The 17196-nt window shown below is 37.0% G+C and overlaps 1 protein-coding gene across 2 annotated transcripts in view; it reads left to right on the top strand.

Annotated features, from left to right (window-relative positions):
- The window catches only part of RC3H1 (ring finger and CCCH-type domains 1), a 62902-nt gene that overhangs the window by 28119 nt on the left and 17587 nt on the right, over positions 1–17196 (top strand). For both annotated transcript variants that reach the window (XM_080938470.1, XM_080938469.1), the window contains exons 3-9: positions 4993–5113; positions 6413–6652; positions 7435–7610; positions 11734–11934; positions 14337–14469; positions 15955–16073; positions 16975–17087. In XM_080938470.1, the coding sequence (XP_080794596.1) occupies positions 4993–5113; positions 6413–6652; positions 7435–7610; positions 11734–11934; positions 14337–14469; positions 15955–16073; positions 16975–17087 (1103 nt within the window). The remainder of the gene's footprint in view (positions 1–4992; positions 5114–6412; positions 6653–7434; positions 7611–11733; positions 11935–14336; positions 14470–15954; positions 16074–16974; positions 17088–17196) is intronic.

Raw genomic sequence — 17196 nt, 5'->3', positions numbered from 1 at the left:
GATTTGTTCATGTTACATATACACTGTCGATCTCTTCATGTACACAGAAGAGGGCACTGGTTCCCATTGCAGATGGTTGTGAGCTACCATGTGACTGCTGGGAATTGAACTCGGGCCTCTGGAGGAGCAGTCAGTGCTCTTAACCACTGAGTCATCTCTCCAGGCCCTTTCTTGACTTTTAAAAAGTTTGTTCTTCACTGGATGTTGTGGTGTGACCTTTATTAACAGCACTGGGTAGAAGACAAGCAGGCAAATCTCTTGAGTGTGAAGCCTGCAAGCATTGTTACAATAGTGAGACCTTGTCTCAAAAAGAAAAGAAAAAAGCCCCCCCCCCCTTTTCTTAGTGTAACTGTGTGCCCCATTTGTCCAGGTATGCTTGGAAGCCAGAAAGTAGAAAGAGGGTATTGAATCCCCTGAAGTTAGAGTTACAGGCAGTTGTGAGCTACCTGATGTGGGTGCAGTGGAATTGAACTTGTGTCTTCAAGAAGAGCAGCAACTGCTCTTAACTGTTGAGCCATCTCACTAACCCTTTAAGATGTTATTAAATACATATTAATGTACTTGGGAAGTGGATACCCATGTAACCACCATTTCGATATAATTACAGTAGCTCTTATCTAAAGTAGAGATAAGGGCTGCATAGCATGTTCACATATACAGTGATGTTTGAAAAAAGGGGGGAGGAAACAGGAAATAAAACATGGTAAGAGATGACAAAGAAGAAGAAGAACATCAACATCAACTTTCTCCCATCTGCATGTTCACAGACTCAGGCCATGATAAAGATTCAAAAATAGACCCTCAAGGAACAGCCATAACCAATAGAATTCTAAAATAAAAATTTTAAACCATGTGTTTTAAATTAAAAAAGAAAACTAATCATAAAAGGAGGAAGAATAAATTAGAGACTCAGGTTTTCTGTAAATGTAAAATTACCCCCAAGTACGGATTTTCAGTTAACTACTATTGTATTAAACTCTGGAATTCTGGTTTTTACCTGTGTGATACTGTGGTGGATGATTCTTGTGTTTTTTTGTTTTGTTTTGAGTGTGTTTTCTTTTTTATTACACCTCTCTTATTGTTATATTTTTGTTTATTGATTGACTATTGATGGGGGGGGGGTCACATAGAGGACAGAGGCAAAAGAATGGCTTTTTTCTTCCACCATGTGGGCCCTGGAAATTGTGCTCAGGTCTTTAAACTTGGTGAATGGCAAGCACTTTCACCCTTTGGGCCATCTCATGGTCCTTCTCAGATTATGACTTTGAACATTATCACTGAAAGTGACACATTTGAAAAAATATATTATCTCTGGCTTCATCACTTGTTCATTTAAGTGCCACGTGTGTTCATTTCTACCATTGAAGAGGGTTTTTGATAGATAACCTACACGGAACACACATTTATGTCAGAGAAATCTAGAAAATGCTGTCTCAGCCAGGTGAAATAGATTCATGTACGCAGAAATAAGTCACATTGACAGTGAATCTTTGGCATGCAGTGATGAAAAGGGCTCTTTGTTTCCTCTCTGGACTTACTGCCAAACGTAACTCCAGTCTCCTTGTGAGAAAAATGAGATCCCCACAAAAGTCAGTATACAACATGCATCACCAGTACGCCTTAAAACTGCAAACCACCAAAACACAGGAAGAATTTTACAAAAAGTAATACATAAATAAATATTCTGGATGAGATTCTGAAACACAGGAAGGCTGTTAGGCAAAAATAAATTCTGAGTAAAATCAGAATTTTTAGCTATAAGGAACTGAATTATCATTACATTATAGTCATATTGGCATATTAATATCAGTAAATGTATCCTATCAAGAGAACATTATAATGAGAATGAGGTATTGGGTGATACATATTCTCTGAGCTGTCTTTGCCATTTTACTGTAAATTTAAAGTGCTTCTGTAAAACTGCTTTTATTTGTTTGTTTTGTTTTGTTTTTAACCAGAAAAAATGATTAGTCTTACCAGAAAAATACAGGTTTAGATAACAGCAGGGTTTGTTTTTGTTTACCTCTTCCTACAAACCAGTGTCTGAATTGTGGTGGTTCCAGGTGGAAATGCAGGGCTCTTGCATGTGTTGGGAGAGTGCAAACTGTCAGGCTCTGGAAAATATAAAATGGAAACTGCACACAGCCCTGTAACTATACAGCTGTACTTACAAATCAGGCGGTTTTAACACATACTTACAAGGAAGACCTGCAGAGGAATGTTACTACAGTCTATAAAAGCAACAGGTTAAAAAGAACTGATTCACTGTGTAGTCCATACCACAGAGTTATACATTTACTGGAGTTTCCTAAATCCCCACAAATATATTGCAAAAACAAAAACCAAAGATTTTTTTTTCTTAAAAGAGGATCCCAAATTATGTATCTCAAACTGAAGATGACCTTGAACTCCTCAACTCCTGCCTTTACCTCTTGGTTATAGGCATGTGCCACCACACCTGGTTTATGTGTTGCTAAGGATTAAGCCTGTGTCTTTGTGCATATGAAAAAAAAAAAAAAACACTGTCAACCGAGCCATCCATTCCAGCCCTCAGATCAGTTTAATAGCCAGTGACATTTTAGGAGACAGAGTCTATACATTTAAGGCCAGAGTGGTCTACATAGTTCCAAAACAACCAGAATTACATAGTAAAACTTTGTCTCAAAAACAAAACAAACAACTAAAAAAAACAAGTGACAAAGTCTAGCGTGCTAGTAATTTCTATAAATTAACACACACGTGATTGAATATTCAAGGATAGGTTAATGTGTACAGGAAATGAGAAGAATCAAGGGGAACTCAAGGTATCACATCAAGAAGGCACTTAGCAAGAAACACATAGATAAAATGACATCCTTCCCACCAAAGCTACTGAATCTTTTATACCAAAATATCTTAAGTTCATACTGTTGTGTTTTCATTGGAACATCCTCCCACAGGGCATTATAATTAAGGAGAACATTTCCTAGGCCTCAACCTTTTCTAAAAATATCTTTCTAGGTGTAAATGTTGTAATTCAAGCTACTAAATCTTGACTTTACCTTTATATTTGAATAATACATTTGGCTCTGAAAGCACAGGTTTTCCTTAGAAAATACTGATTTGGATGACAGATTGACTGTTCTATTTCTATGTCTAAGCTCCCTCTAGTGGCACAAATGCGCGTCCCTACCCTTAAATAATTAAATAATTCCTTTGTCCTGCCTGGTACCATACCACACACAACACACACACACAAGGTTCTTGAAAAACAAAGGCTTGCAGGCAGTCCATTAAATTTTACAGATTAGGGACTGGAGAAATAGTTCAGAAATTAAGAATGGTTGCTGCTGAACTGATTTCCCAGCTCCTGCACCAGGCAGCTCTTTTCACAGTCACCAGTAATTCCAACTACAAGGGGCTCAATGCCCTCATCTGGCATGCATACTCACATGCAGTTACATACACATAAGGAAAAACAAACTTGTTCATTTCAGCGTGTAATGCTGTGTGCAAGTTCTTTAGTTTTAAAAGTTTAAATAACATACAATTTAATCCAAGATACTTAGCTTTGGTATTGTTTACAATATCAAGTACTTTCAGCTTTGCTTTTGCCAACTGCATGCCTCAGTTTGAGTGTTCTGCATTCTACTTCATTGCTAATTCTATCCTATTTATCCCATGTCATCTGTAAGATCAGGTTGGGTTGTCAAAGGATTAAGTGCATATACACCCAGCCTGTCTTAAAACATTTAATTTTTTCCTTTTTTGGGGGGGGGGGGTAGGGTAGGGTATTGTTTTGAGACAGGGTCCTGGACCTCTCTCTGTAGACCAGGCTGGCCTTGAACTCAGGGATCCTACTACCTTTGCCTTCTGACTTGGGGATTAAAGGAGTGTGGCACCACTGCCAGTTCAAACATTTCTTCTATAATACATACTTTTATTATTAGTTAAACAAGGCTGGAGAGACTTGGTGGTTAAGAGAACTTGCTTTTCCTACATAAGACCCAGGTAATCCAAGCATGTGAGATGCTGAGGCTCAAGGATCCTTGTGAGTTCACGAGTTTAGACCCTACCTCAAAACCAGAAAAGTGGGTGATATGTTATAAGTATATTAAATGGTATGTAAGCACGTTACCTGTTGGAGAACACATAAGTACAATGAGTTATATTCAAATAATGAGATCATAATTAACAATAAGAATAAATGAAATATTGAAGACTGAGGGAATAGCTCAACTGGTCAAGCATTTTCCTTACAAGCATGAAATCCTTAATTTGATTCCCAGAATCCAGATAGAAATGGGTATGGTATGATTAAAAGTACTGGCTGATCTCCTAGAGGACCCAGGCTTGAGTCTCAGCACCCACATGACAGCTCACAATCTCCTGTAACTTACATGGTACACAGACATATATATAGGCAAAACATTAAATATTCACATTAAATATTACAAAAAGATGTATGTTGGCATACTTATAATGTCAGTTCTAGGACAGTGAAAAACTGGTTTTCATAACTCTGGTTATATGAAAAACAACCACTGAGGTTTTTCTCTAGTTTCTGTGCATATTCACCAAAAAAAGAAGTATGAGTACATACCACATTTTAATCCTATACTTCAAATGTGAACAACCAGGTTGGTCTACGTAGTAAGTGCCAGGTCAGCCAGGGCTGTACAGTTGAGACCCTGTCTTGGGGCAATAAAGGTAGGAGTTTCCTTTGGGAGGTGAGGAAAATTTAAATTTGGTTGCTAAGGTTATTCAAATGTGAATTTACTAATACTGTAGATCATTGAATTATATATGCAATCTAGTTAATTATAGTATTTGAATTATTTTAATAAGGTTTCTTATGGAAATAATAGTAGATGAGTATATGCAGGTAAAAAGTTTGAAAGCATTTAGCAAATTTAATAGTCATAATGTTGTAAGCACCTGGACTATGAGTGGATAAATTGTACATGTACTGTAAATTAATGAAACATGCAAATCTTTTCTTTTGATCTCCAGATCCCTGAGCAACAGCCCATTACTTTGTGTAGTGGGGTTGAAGATACAAAGCATTATGAGGAAGCCAAGAAATGTGTAGAAGAATTAGCATTGTACCTGAAACCGCTCAGCAGTGCAAGAGGTAAATGTAATTATAAAACCCATTTTAAATGACTGTTCATTCGTTTGTTTTTTGAGACAGGGTTTCACTATGTAGCCCTGGTTGACCCAGAACTCTATATAGACCAGGCTAGCCACATTCATAGAGATCTGCCTACCTCTTCTTTCTAGCGTTAGAATTAAAGGTGTGCCTATCACACTTGGGCAAATATCTGTTACAGATACTTCTGTTACCACAAAAATTGAGCTGCAAATGTATGAAATACAAATATAGGAAATCTTTTCTTTCTCTGTCTCTTCCCTTTCTCACTCCTCTTCCATTTTTACTTTTCCCTACTTAGTTTTCATGTTAGACAAGTGTTCTAACTGAACTATACAGCTAGTCCTAAAGAATGCTAATAAAATATATTTATTCATTATAAGCCAAACCTATTTCATGTTAGATATTATACACCACAGAATATAAAGTAGTAATAAATCCAGAGTTTGTATAATGTTGGAACTATGAATGGCTATAGACATACATTCAGTATGATTTAGAAGGGCTTTGCATTTTTTGACAGCTTCGGTTTTTGTTGTGTTTCGTTTTGTTTTCTTTGAAGACAGGATTTCATTCAGCCCAGGTTGGCCTTAAAGTTGCTTTATGGCCAAGGATAGCTTTGAACTTCTCACCATGCTGTCTCTACCTCCATGGGCTAAGATTATTTGCTTGGGCGTGTGCTGCAAATTAATTCCAGGGGTTATGCATTCTAGGAGCTATATCCCCAGCTCTTATTTGATAAACTCTGAATATTTGTCTAGTTTTAGGTTGTATTTGTAGAAAATGGAAGTTGTCATTACCTTCCAGAAAGGGCCTGTTATTAACTATTAGTAAGAATATACCAGAACTATTAGAATAGTATTATTTGGGTCTTAGATTAATTGCTGTTTTTCTGTCAGTTTTTCTTCTATGATTAAAATGAGTAATAGTGTTTTGAATGCCATAATGAGTGATATCTATTTACGTACATTTGCTTTACTTTTTAAATGTTAGTGTAATTACTTGCTTGCATGTTTATTTTGATGTTTTGAGACAGAGTTTCTCTGGTTGCCCTGGAACTCACTTTGTAGACCAGGCTGGCCTCAAACTCAGAGATCTAGCTACCCTTGCCTCTCAAGTGCTAGGATTAAGGGTATGGGTACCCAAACTGTTGGTTTATTGTTTATTTTAAATACGTAAGACTGAGAACAAGCTCACAAATGAGCCATTTCAGAGGAAGTGCTCCTGGATCATAAAACTGCACTGTAAACCTAGAAATAGCTTCCTTATTCTCCCCTCTAGGAGTGGGTCTGAATAGCACTACTCAGAGTGTTCTGAGTCGCCCAATGCAGAGGAAACTTGTGACTCTGGTCCATTGCCAGCTAGTGGAAGAAGAAGGCAGGATCCGTGCTATGAGGGCTGCTCGATCTTTAGGAGAACGCACAGTTACAGAGCTCATTCTCCAGCACCAGAATCCTCAGCAACTCTCTTCTAATCTCTGGGCAGCAGTCAGAGCTAGGGGCTGCCAGTTCCTTGGACCAGGTATGTAATTAAAGTTTGCTTGTTGCTTTGGCTACTTACTTACCCTTACTAGGTATTCTGAAAGTATAGAGTAAAAAGCCTTAAGAAATGTACAAATTCTCATTTGTTAAATTCTGTTTCAAGTATCATTCTACTTGACAATCCTAGCTTGATACTTTTTCAGAGAACTCACAGACTTTTCTCTTGATAACAAGTGTTATCATTATTCATTTTACTCATCATCAGAAATGTTTTTCTCAGACTAGAGAGATGGCTCAGAGGTTAAGAGCACTGACTACTTCTTCTAGAGGTCCTGAGTTCAATTTCCAGCAGCCACATGGTGGCTCACAACCATCTGTAATGGGATCTGATGCCCTCTTCTGTGTCTAAAGACAGTGACAGTGTACCCACATACATAAAATGTTTTTTTTTAAAGAAAAAGAAAAATGTTTTTCTCTATATTAATTATGTATCTACTTAATGTAATATGACAGAATTGCCCACAAATGTGCCTATAAAATGAAGTTATAAATATATTGTATTGTTTGGGGGGTTTGTTGTTGTTAATTTGAGTTTGGTCGATCTGTCTGTCTGTTTTTGAGATGAGGATTTGTTGTGTAGCCCTGGCTATCCTGGAACTCAATCTGTACATCAGGCTGGCTTCTAGTTCACAGTGCTGAGATTACTACCATGCCCAGCTCATTGTACTGCTTGCTATATTGCATGGTATTATGTTGCTTTTCAGAAAATGGATTTACGTTATCTTTGCTCACAATACATTTTGATTGTACCATTTTTCCTAGCAATGCAGGAGGAGGCTCTGAAGCTGGTCTTGCTGGCCTTGGAAGATGGTTCTGCATTATCACGGAAAGTGCTGGTTCTCTTTGTGGTGCAAAGACTGGAGCCACGTTTTCCTCAAGCCTCTAAAACCAGCATTGGACATGTTGTTCAGCTCCTCTACAGAGCCTCCTGCTTCAAGGTATGAGCCCAAACATTAAACTTGGACTTTAATAAAATTGCCTGTACTTCTCAGAAAATAAAATGCTCTAGTTAAATCTTAGATTTGGCTTATTTGGTTTTGGTTTTGGCTTGTCTGTTTGCACTGGTAGGGATTAAACCCAGAGCCTTGCACATGTTAGACAACTACTATATTGCTGAAATATAGTCTCACCTCTTAAAATTTTATGAAGAGATTATCATTTTATTATTCCCTCTGTCTTAGTTGGGATTTCTACTTAGTTTGGGTTTCTATTACTGTGATAAAACACCGTGACCAAAAGCAGTTTGGGGAAGAAAGAATTTATTTTGCATGCATGTCCAATGGCAGAATTCTAAGCAGAAATTGAAGCACTGCATAGAAGAGTGCTGCTTACTCAGTCTGCTGTCTTAGCACCATGACCACCAACCCAGGCAGGGGTGACACTGCCCAAATCAGTTATTGATCAAGAGAATGTACCACAGGCTTGCTTACACACTAGGCTGGAGGAAGCATTTTCACATAAAACTAGCCAGCATACCCATCAAGACTGTAAGCAAAATTAGTCTAAACTCACTGACGGTTATAAGGTTATTAACAGATTGTTTCTTATATAATTGTATAGTTCGAGATACCAATTCACTCTCTGGCTTCAATATAAATGATAATGCTGGACATATTCTCATAGTCCAGCTTGAATCTGCGCTGCCTCAAACATTGATACCCATTGGTGTCACTTACTGTTTATCCTGTTTTATTTTCCTGTCTTCAAATAAAGTTTTCTTTTTTCTGATATATCCTGAAACCAATACTTCAGACCCTGCTAACTATAAAGCAATCCATTCCTGAAATCACTGTAATTCTTCAACTGATACTGTACTGAAAAGAGGGTTTCAGTTTTTGTATTGACTTAAAACAAAAATTACTCTCTCCAGTTCTGAGTTTTTCTAAATATAGTATTTCATATTTATTATAATGGTTAGAAAGAATAAAGTAATTCTTGACTGAATATAATTTATAATATATTTCAGAATGTCTTTATGCATTTCATATTACATGCTCCTACTAACAGAAACAAATATAAATTATAAGAAGTTTTCCAAGGTAGAGTCCTTCCTTTCCTAGTGTGTGATACCTTGAGTGAGTTCCTAGTATCACAGTCAACCAATAAAGCATAAGCAAGATTTGAAATAGAACTTTGTTGTTGCTGTTGTTATTTGAGACAAATTCACCATGTAGTTTGGTTGGCCTAGATAATCTTTCTGCCTGAGTTTTAGTCTTATGTCACAGTGTCTAGGTATAAAAATTTTTTACTGAATTGTATTTTATAATAAATTATTACTTTATAGAACTTGATTTATTCTGTAGAATGTGGAGGATCAGTGATAGATGGGTGTCCATGTGTTACTGTGTGCATATGGAGGTAAGGGGACGGCTTATGGGTGTTGGTTCTCTACTTTCACCATATAGATTCCAGGAACTCAATTTGAGTCATTGGGTTTGGCAGCAGGTATCTTTACCCACTGACCAACATTCATGACTTTAGGAAAAAAATTTAAATTCTGAACTTATTTAAGTCATTCACTAGTCATTTTATTTAGTTATTACTTTATGTATACATGTGGGTATATGCCATGTGTGTGTCATTCTCTGAAGCTGGAGTTACAGGTGTTTGTAAACCACCTAACAAGGATGCTGGGAACCTAACTTGGCTTCTCTAAAAGACTAGCATCTGCTCTTTAACTTCTGAGTCATCTCTCCAGCCTCTAACCAAGTGTGTGGTTGGGGAGAGCACATTTGTACCATGGCACACATAGCAGATATAACACAGTTTTGTAGAGTTGGTTTTCTCCTTCCGCTTTTATGTGAGTTCTGGGGATTGAATTTGGGTTGTCAGGCTATGTAGCACATGCCTTTACCTTCTGAGCCATTTGGCTGGCCTGTTTGACCTCTTTCATTTTACAGCTCCAGTATTTTTGATGTGATATCTCTTAAAATTTCTAGGTTGCTTTTAGAATAATGAAGGTATTGGGGATATAGCTCAGTGCTTATGTGTCCAAAGCTCTGGGTTTAATCCACAGCATCTACAACTCAAAATAATACAATATTTTGGGAGTCAATGTATTAATGTAGAAAGCATATTCTGCCTTTTAATAAGGGCTGGTCTATGTTCCTCAACATAGTGTTTTCATATATACACATATTTATTTGTACTTTTTAATTTATCTTTGAAAAATGGCAAAGTAGTTAAGTTTTTTGTGTTTTGTTTATCTGATCTACTAATAAAAGGTTTATTTGGACCTTAACTTTCTTATAAGGATGAAATGGTAGGTTTTTTTAAAATACCCATCCTTGATTCTTTCTATGAGATTATGTATTCTTTGCTTAATAAAATCCATTATTGTTTTAGAAAAAAAGGAATACATTAAAAAAATTTTAAGTGTGATGTATAATTTCTGACTATAGTAGTGTGAAGTGTTTTTAGGTAAAAAGTTAAAAGGGAGGAATTTTCTACTATAATGATATAGATCCTTATGGGACTAAAGGGTTAACACAGTACAATTGTATTTTTGGCAGTATGGAGAATTAACCACTCTGCCATGACCTAGAGCTCCATCCTCCAAATATGTTTTAAAATGTCATAGGGAATTTATGAGTCTAGGCAAGAATTATTTTAAATTTTTAAACCTTTATTCTAATCCAGCCTGACTCAAAGTATAAGTTACTGAGATAACAATATATCAGATGTGCTACAAAAATTAAAGAGAGTTCATATGGTAATAAAACGGTTTAGTTAGGTATCTACACACAGCAAGTGTTAAATAAAAGTAGGGTTTTTTTATAAAATATGGTGTAGCATGCAGATACACATGGAAGCTGGAGTCAGCATCAGGTGTCCTCTCCAGTGGCATTCTACATTAATTTTTGTTGGTCACACTGAACCTGAGGGCTCACTGATTCAGGTAGCTGAGTACAAGTTTAAGGAGTTCTGTTTGTGTCTGTGTCCTTTATAGACCTGGAACTAAAGTCATGTCCTGCTCCCCACCCTCGTTTAGTCAGTACTGGGGATCGTGAACTCATTTAGACCCTCATGTCTATAGAGCAAGTGCTTTACTATCTGAAGCATCTCTCCATCTCCCTCTCTCCTTTCACTCTTTTTTTAAGTGGGTTTTAAAAAAAACAAGCAGGGTTGGTTTTTGTTGTTTGTATTTGAAATAGTTTTATAGCCCTCCCTGATCTTGAACTTGTTAGATAGATAAGGCTGGCCTTGAATGTCTGATGGTCCTGCCTCTATACCTCCCCTCCCCAATATTAAGATTGCAAGTTTTATGATTTAAAATATTATTATTACAGTTAAGTATCTCATAATCTATATTTTATCTATGGCCTGTTTCACAAAACTCCATGGAAAATTAAGTTAAATTCAATTATTCATATTAGAATCTCGTTAATTATTACTGTTGGATAACTTGAAGCTAGGCAAGCCCTAGCTAGAGTTGTGATCTGCATCTATGAGGAAGAAACACGTACTGTTTTTTAAAATAATTATACTTATTAAATATTTTCTTAATTTAAAAAATGCCTGTATACATATGTGTGTCTGTTAAATTCTATATTGTGAAATGTTTTCCCACATATTCATTCTTTAAGAGATTCTGACATCTATGGCTGGGTGTAATAATATTGCATCCCTTTAACTCCATCACTTGGGGGTGTGGGGGCAGCAGAAGCAGGCAGATCTCTGTGAGTTCCAGGCTAACCAGATCTGTATAGTGGGAGCCCTGTCTTTAAAAAAGACAAGATTTTGACATCTATAATGGGAGATGTTTTGCAGGCAGGAAGGTATATTCCATTTTTATCTGGCTATTTGCTGCTAAAAGAAAGCTGTTGTTTTGATCCCCCCCCCCCCCCCGAGCTGGTGAGATGGCTCAGTGGTGGTCTTGGAACCTACATAGGGAAAGAAGAGAACTGCTTCCTGAGAGTTTTATGCTTGGCACATATGGTACACATCAAACCAAGACACAAAATAAATTGGATATTTTTAAATCACAATTATTTTGTTTATTTGTGTTTATATAAAGTATGAGTCTTTTGTCTGTTATTAAACTTGTGTGTGTCTTTTTAGGTCACAAAACGTGATGAAGATTCTTCTTTGATGCAGCTGAAAGAAGAATTTAGGACTTATGAAGCTCTGAGGCGAGAACATGATTCTCAGATAGTGCAGATTGCTATGGAAGCTGGCTTAAGGATTGCACCAGACCAGTGGTCCTCTCTGCTTTATGGGGACCAGTCTCACAAATCTCATATGCAGTCTATTATTGACAAGGTAGTGTCTTCGATTATTCTCCCTTCACAAATAGATACTATTGTAAATAGTATATGTCAGGCTTCTGTAAATGAGATTAGTGTGTCCAGATATTATGTCATATCGGAATGACAGTAGTGTTGCAGTGCTTCAACCAGTGCTCTCCCATGGTCCTTATCACCTCTCTTCAGTTATTGCCCAAATATCCAAAGGACTTTGTATTTCCTGAAACTGGAGTTACAGATACTTGCAAGGTACCATGTGGGTGCTGGAAATTGAACCATATCTGGGAGAGCAACCAGTGCTCTGAACCACTGAGCCATCTCTCCAGCCCCTAAACCCTGCTTCCAAATGCCTTATTTTATATATGAGTATTTTAATGAATGATCTTTTAGATGTATACCTTGCAACTTTATGATTTTCACTCAGAATAATTTTACATATGCTAAATATTACATCCTATGGTGAGTTTGATAAAATTTTCAGTAGCCCTGTTTTTATTTTATCAACTGTCTGTTTTGATATAAAGACCACTATAGTAGATATCCTAAAACATAACAGTTTTTGAATAATTGATAGATTGATTGATAATTAAGAAATTAGTTTTATTTTGTTTTCTGCTTTTTACCGTTTATAACTCTTCCTTGAATACTTTTCATATTAGCCATGGTTCTCTAAAATAACAGAACTTACAAATTAATATATTTTATTTATTTAAATTTTAAATGTTGTCCCTCTTCCTGGTCTCCCCTCTGAAATTCTCATTAAATTTTAGAGAAATACTCAACATTCAAGAATCCCAGACTAAATCAGACTATTTTAAAAATATATATTCTTGGGGCTGAAGAGATGGCTCAGTGGTTAAGAGCACCAACTGCTCTTCCAGAGGTCCTGAGTTCAAATCCCAGCAACCACATGGTGACTCACAACCATCTGTAATGAGAGCTGATGTTCTCTTCTGGTATGTCTGAAGACAGCTACAGTGTACTCATATAATAAATAAAATTAATATATATATATATATATATGTATATATATATATAATCTTGGACAAGTTCATCTTGACCATATCTAGCTGCCCTTTCTCATTTTTCTACCCTCTACTCAGAATGACACATTCTTCCTGCCTTCATAGTCTCTTTGCTTTTCACAATAACCCTCCAAGTCCAAGTGATACCAGTATGCACATGAGCATGGATGGGGCCATGTGCATGGTACCAGGGGTATATCCCTAAAGAAAAGTAACCCTCTCTTCTCTGGCAGCCATCAACTGCCAATAACTTCTCAGCTAGGTGTGGAGCCTTACAGTCTCTCATAAGCTGGAATGATGACTGGCTTGATCTTGTGCGGGTAACCATAGCTGCTCTGAGTTCAGGAGGACAGCTGTCATGTCTGGAAGACATTTCAGAGCACTTCTTTCCATCCTCCAGATTTTACATTGTTTACCTCCTTTGGTGGTGGTAGTAGTGGTGGTGGGATAAAGATGTGCTATTTAGGTCTGAATATTCAACAGTCATTTATTCTCAGAACTTTGACCAGTTATGAGTCTCTAAACTCTGTTGTCCGCACAAAAAGAAATGCCTTCAAATAGGGTTGAGAAAAGCATTGATCTGTAGGTATAAACAAAAATACTTGAGTCAGTTTGATGACATTTCCATCTAACAAAACAAGTAGGTTCACCCCTTAGGCCTGTGACCTCCTTGGTCATTGGCTTTTGACAATGCCAGATGTGAATACCAGATGTAGAACAGCCTATTGCTTCTCGGTTACCCCAGTATCTTCATGTCACACTGATGGGCATAGTTAGCAGGAGGGTGAGACTGTTATTGACTTCTTTCCCCCAGCACCCTGTGTAGAGTCGTAGAGCACTATGAAAGCTAGCCAAGAGGGAAGAAAGTTCCACATCTTTTCCAGTTTGATCTCTTTATGTCCTGCAATCAGTTATAACAGGATTTTTTTCATTGTAATAGACACTTGAAATTATTTAGACCAATAAATGAAATTTAGTTTGTACAGTTTATATATTTAGTATCATGGTATTTGTTCTTAAGAACTTGAACTCATTCAGTATGACTATTCGGTGACATTATTCTTATTATTATCTGACATTATCTCTAGATTATACTTCTGAATTTCAGGTATATGTAAAGTCTACCAGGAACCAAACTAATATAGTGATATGGGGAGAAAGGCCTCATATTGGAAGAGTATCATAACAGAGGGAACATAGTATCATACACAATACAAGCTATGGATAGAAAGAAATAGCTTTAGATAGCAGGTGCTTCAATCTGGCCACAGTTTAGGTTAGGTAGGTAGATACAAAGAAAATTTAATAAACTGCAAAAATGAAGGTGTAAATAAACTGGTTTAAAAGGGTTATCTGATCTTTTGAAAAATAATGCTTACTTTTTTCTTTTAAGTTGCAGACCCCTGCCTCTTTTGCACAGAGTGTTCAGGAGCTAACAATTGCTCTCCAGCGGACTGGAGACCCAGCGAATTTGAACCGACTAAGACCCCATTTGGAGCTACTAGCAAACATTGACCCCAGTCCAGGTAAGAAAAGTTAGTGGACCATTTCTGTGTCTCTCAGTACTGCTTGGTGGTTCTTCAGGTATCTTTTGTTACCTTCCTCTAAAGTTTTTCAAAAGAAGCTTCTCAGCTTGTCTTTGTCTACGTTTTCATTATCCATCTTCTCATAATACCTTGTTCTCTTCATAACTTTACTTGAGCATTTCTTTCTCAACATCCCCCCACCCTGAAAATATACATAATGACCTGTTACTTGAACAGTATTTCAGCTGCTATTCTCTCAGAGTTCACTCCTGTGATGGAGCTGAATCTACATACTGCTTATGATAGATTACTAGTCACTCCTTCCAGACATGACTTCTGAGTCTTTAAACTACTTTGTGTCTCTAACCCTGTTCCTAATACTGGACACTTCTTTGATACATAAAAAGGTGTGCTTTGTTCTTATTGGCATCACTCCACCCACAGCAGTGCTGTCTGTGCCCCGGGAAATGTTTCCTTTGATTCTTAGCATCGAGTTCCCTCTATAAAGTAGATTCCCCAAAAGCTCTGCCAGTGCTTCCTAATACTCACCATCTGCCGGTGTTTCAAAGTGAGCTCATCTGTGATGCCTGCTCTTCTAGCTTTGTTTCTTTTGTCTTGTTTGCATGTTCTTTCACTTGTTCTACATACCTTCTGAGACATGGGATTTATCTGTTTTTCTTTCAAAATATCCTGTGACCCACACTTCCTGTTTATTCCTTAATGATAGCTTTAGTCCTTTCCTCTGAGACTTAATGCTTTCAGTTTTCTCTACTACTGATACTGTCAGTTCAGATGACTTACTGCTGCAGTGTAAGTCAGATCTCCACACATGCCTTTTTAGTAATGTGCCATTGCATCTTCTACAGCTGGCTGGTATATTTTCTTCTCGTATAACAGTAGATAAACTGTTAACAAATACTCTACCCCTGAATGATGTCTCCAGTTCTATCACAGTCTTAAATTCACTTTGATCAGTCATTTGTCTCCACCATTCTAGTCAAACCTATTTTGTCAAGGTTACTGGTTCCATTATCGGCTGAATTCACAGTTCTTGTCATAGTCGCTTCCCCAGAGAGAGAGCGAGAGGAGAGAGAAAGAGAGAGTAAGAGTGAGAGAAAAGAACAAGTGAATGAGTGTTTAAAGGCAGTTTAAGAAAGAGGGTTATTTCAGCTCACAGTACAGATTAGTATAGCAGGAGCTTGAAGCCACTTACATATCACGTCCACAATCAGGAAACAGAGGGATGAATGACACAGGTAAGATGGGTGTTTTTGCAGAAGTTAACATAATCAGGATAATCCACCACAGGTATACCCAGATACCTGTCTCTCTGCTGGTTCTAGGGCCTTTTAAGTTGGCACCACTAATCATCACAGATGAACAAGTGTCTGAAAGCTGCAAAACAATTAACGTGACTATACTAGTTTAATATTGGATAAAACACTGCATAAGAATATAGGTTTTGTTTAATTTTTAATTTTATAGATGCTCCTCCTCCAACATGGGAACAGCTAGAAAATGGACTGGTTGCTGTACGTACAGTGGTGCATGGACTGGTTGATTATATCCAGAATCACAGCAAAAAAGGAGCAGACCAACAACAGGTAAGGATTACTATTTGAAATCTTTAGATAGGCAACTGGGGTATACATAGAAGCTGGCTACTGTAAGTATAGATACAAAGGAAAAATGGTATGAGTATTTTAAGACTGACTATAGAGGCTGGGAGAGGCTCCATGGTAAGAGAACTGGCTGCATTCTGAAAGAACTCAGTTCAAGTCCCAGTACTCACATAGTGGTTCATAACCTCCTCTAACTCGAGTTCCAAGGGAATCTGATACCCTGTTCTGGCCTCTTAGGGTACCAGGCATGCACCGGTGCACAGACATACATGCAGGCAAAACACCCATTCATATAAATTGCTATGCTTTAAAAAAAAAAGATTCTGACTATAGAAACTGTAAGTTAACATGGTTAGTAGTTAGTGTTTTAATTTTATGTTACATTTCAGTTTGATAATGTCACTTTTTGATACCTATGCTGAATCACTAGTACTCTTCAAATATTTGTAGATTTTTTTTTCTGTTAGTATTTTAAAGAATTTTATTAATAATGTTTATTATACTAGTGTGCCAAATCATCTTCTAATTTTAAAAAGTATTGTTTTCTACTTATTTGTGTATATGTGTGGAGGTGAGTTTAGTCTTGTAGGTCTTGGAGGCTTAGCAGCATCACCCACTGAACCATCTTGTTAGCCCAGATGTTGTGGTTTTTGTTAGGAGCCAGCTTTCTGTTATATGAACACTAACCAAATATTAGAAGAGTATACATTTCAAAAGTCTTCTTTAATTTTTCTATGAGATAGTTTTGCTTTGAGTAATTTAGATAAATATGGGAATTACCTTAAATTCTTCATTGCTGTAAGAATCCTAAACTGAAAGCATAAAATTTACATTTATTATTGTGTGTTTTGTTTTCTGTCTGATGTTTTGATCTTGGCCTTAGCCTCCACAGCATAGCAAATACAAAACATATATGTGTCGAGATATGAAGCAAAGGGGAGGATGCCCTCGTGGGGCCAGCTGTACATTTGCACATTCACAAGAAGAACTGGAAAAGTGAGTATGAAGACCACGAAACACAGACTTTGGAATAGGGAATAATTTTTTGGCTTTAAGAAATACAATAAGAAGGGCTGGTGATGGAGAAATAGCTCAGTGGTTAAGA

The sequence above is a fragment of the Micromys minutus genome, assembly GCF_963924665.1.
Source record: "Micromys minutus genome assembly, chromosome: 1".
Taxonomy (NCBI): domain Eukaryota; kingdom Metazoa; phylum Chordata; class Mammalia; order Rodentia; family Muridae; genus Micromys; species Micromys minutus.
Note: the sequence above shows the minus strand (reverse complement) of the source record. Positions and strands in the feature narration are given on the sequence as shown.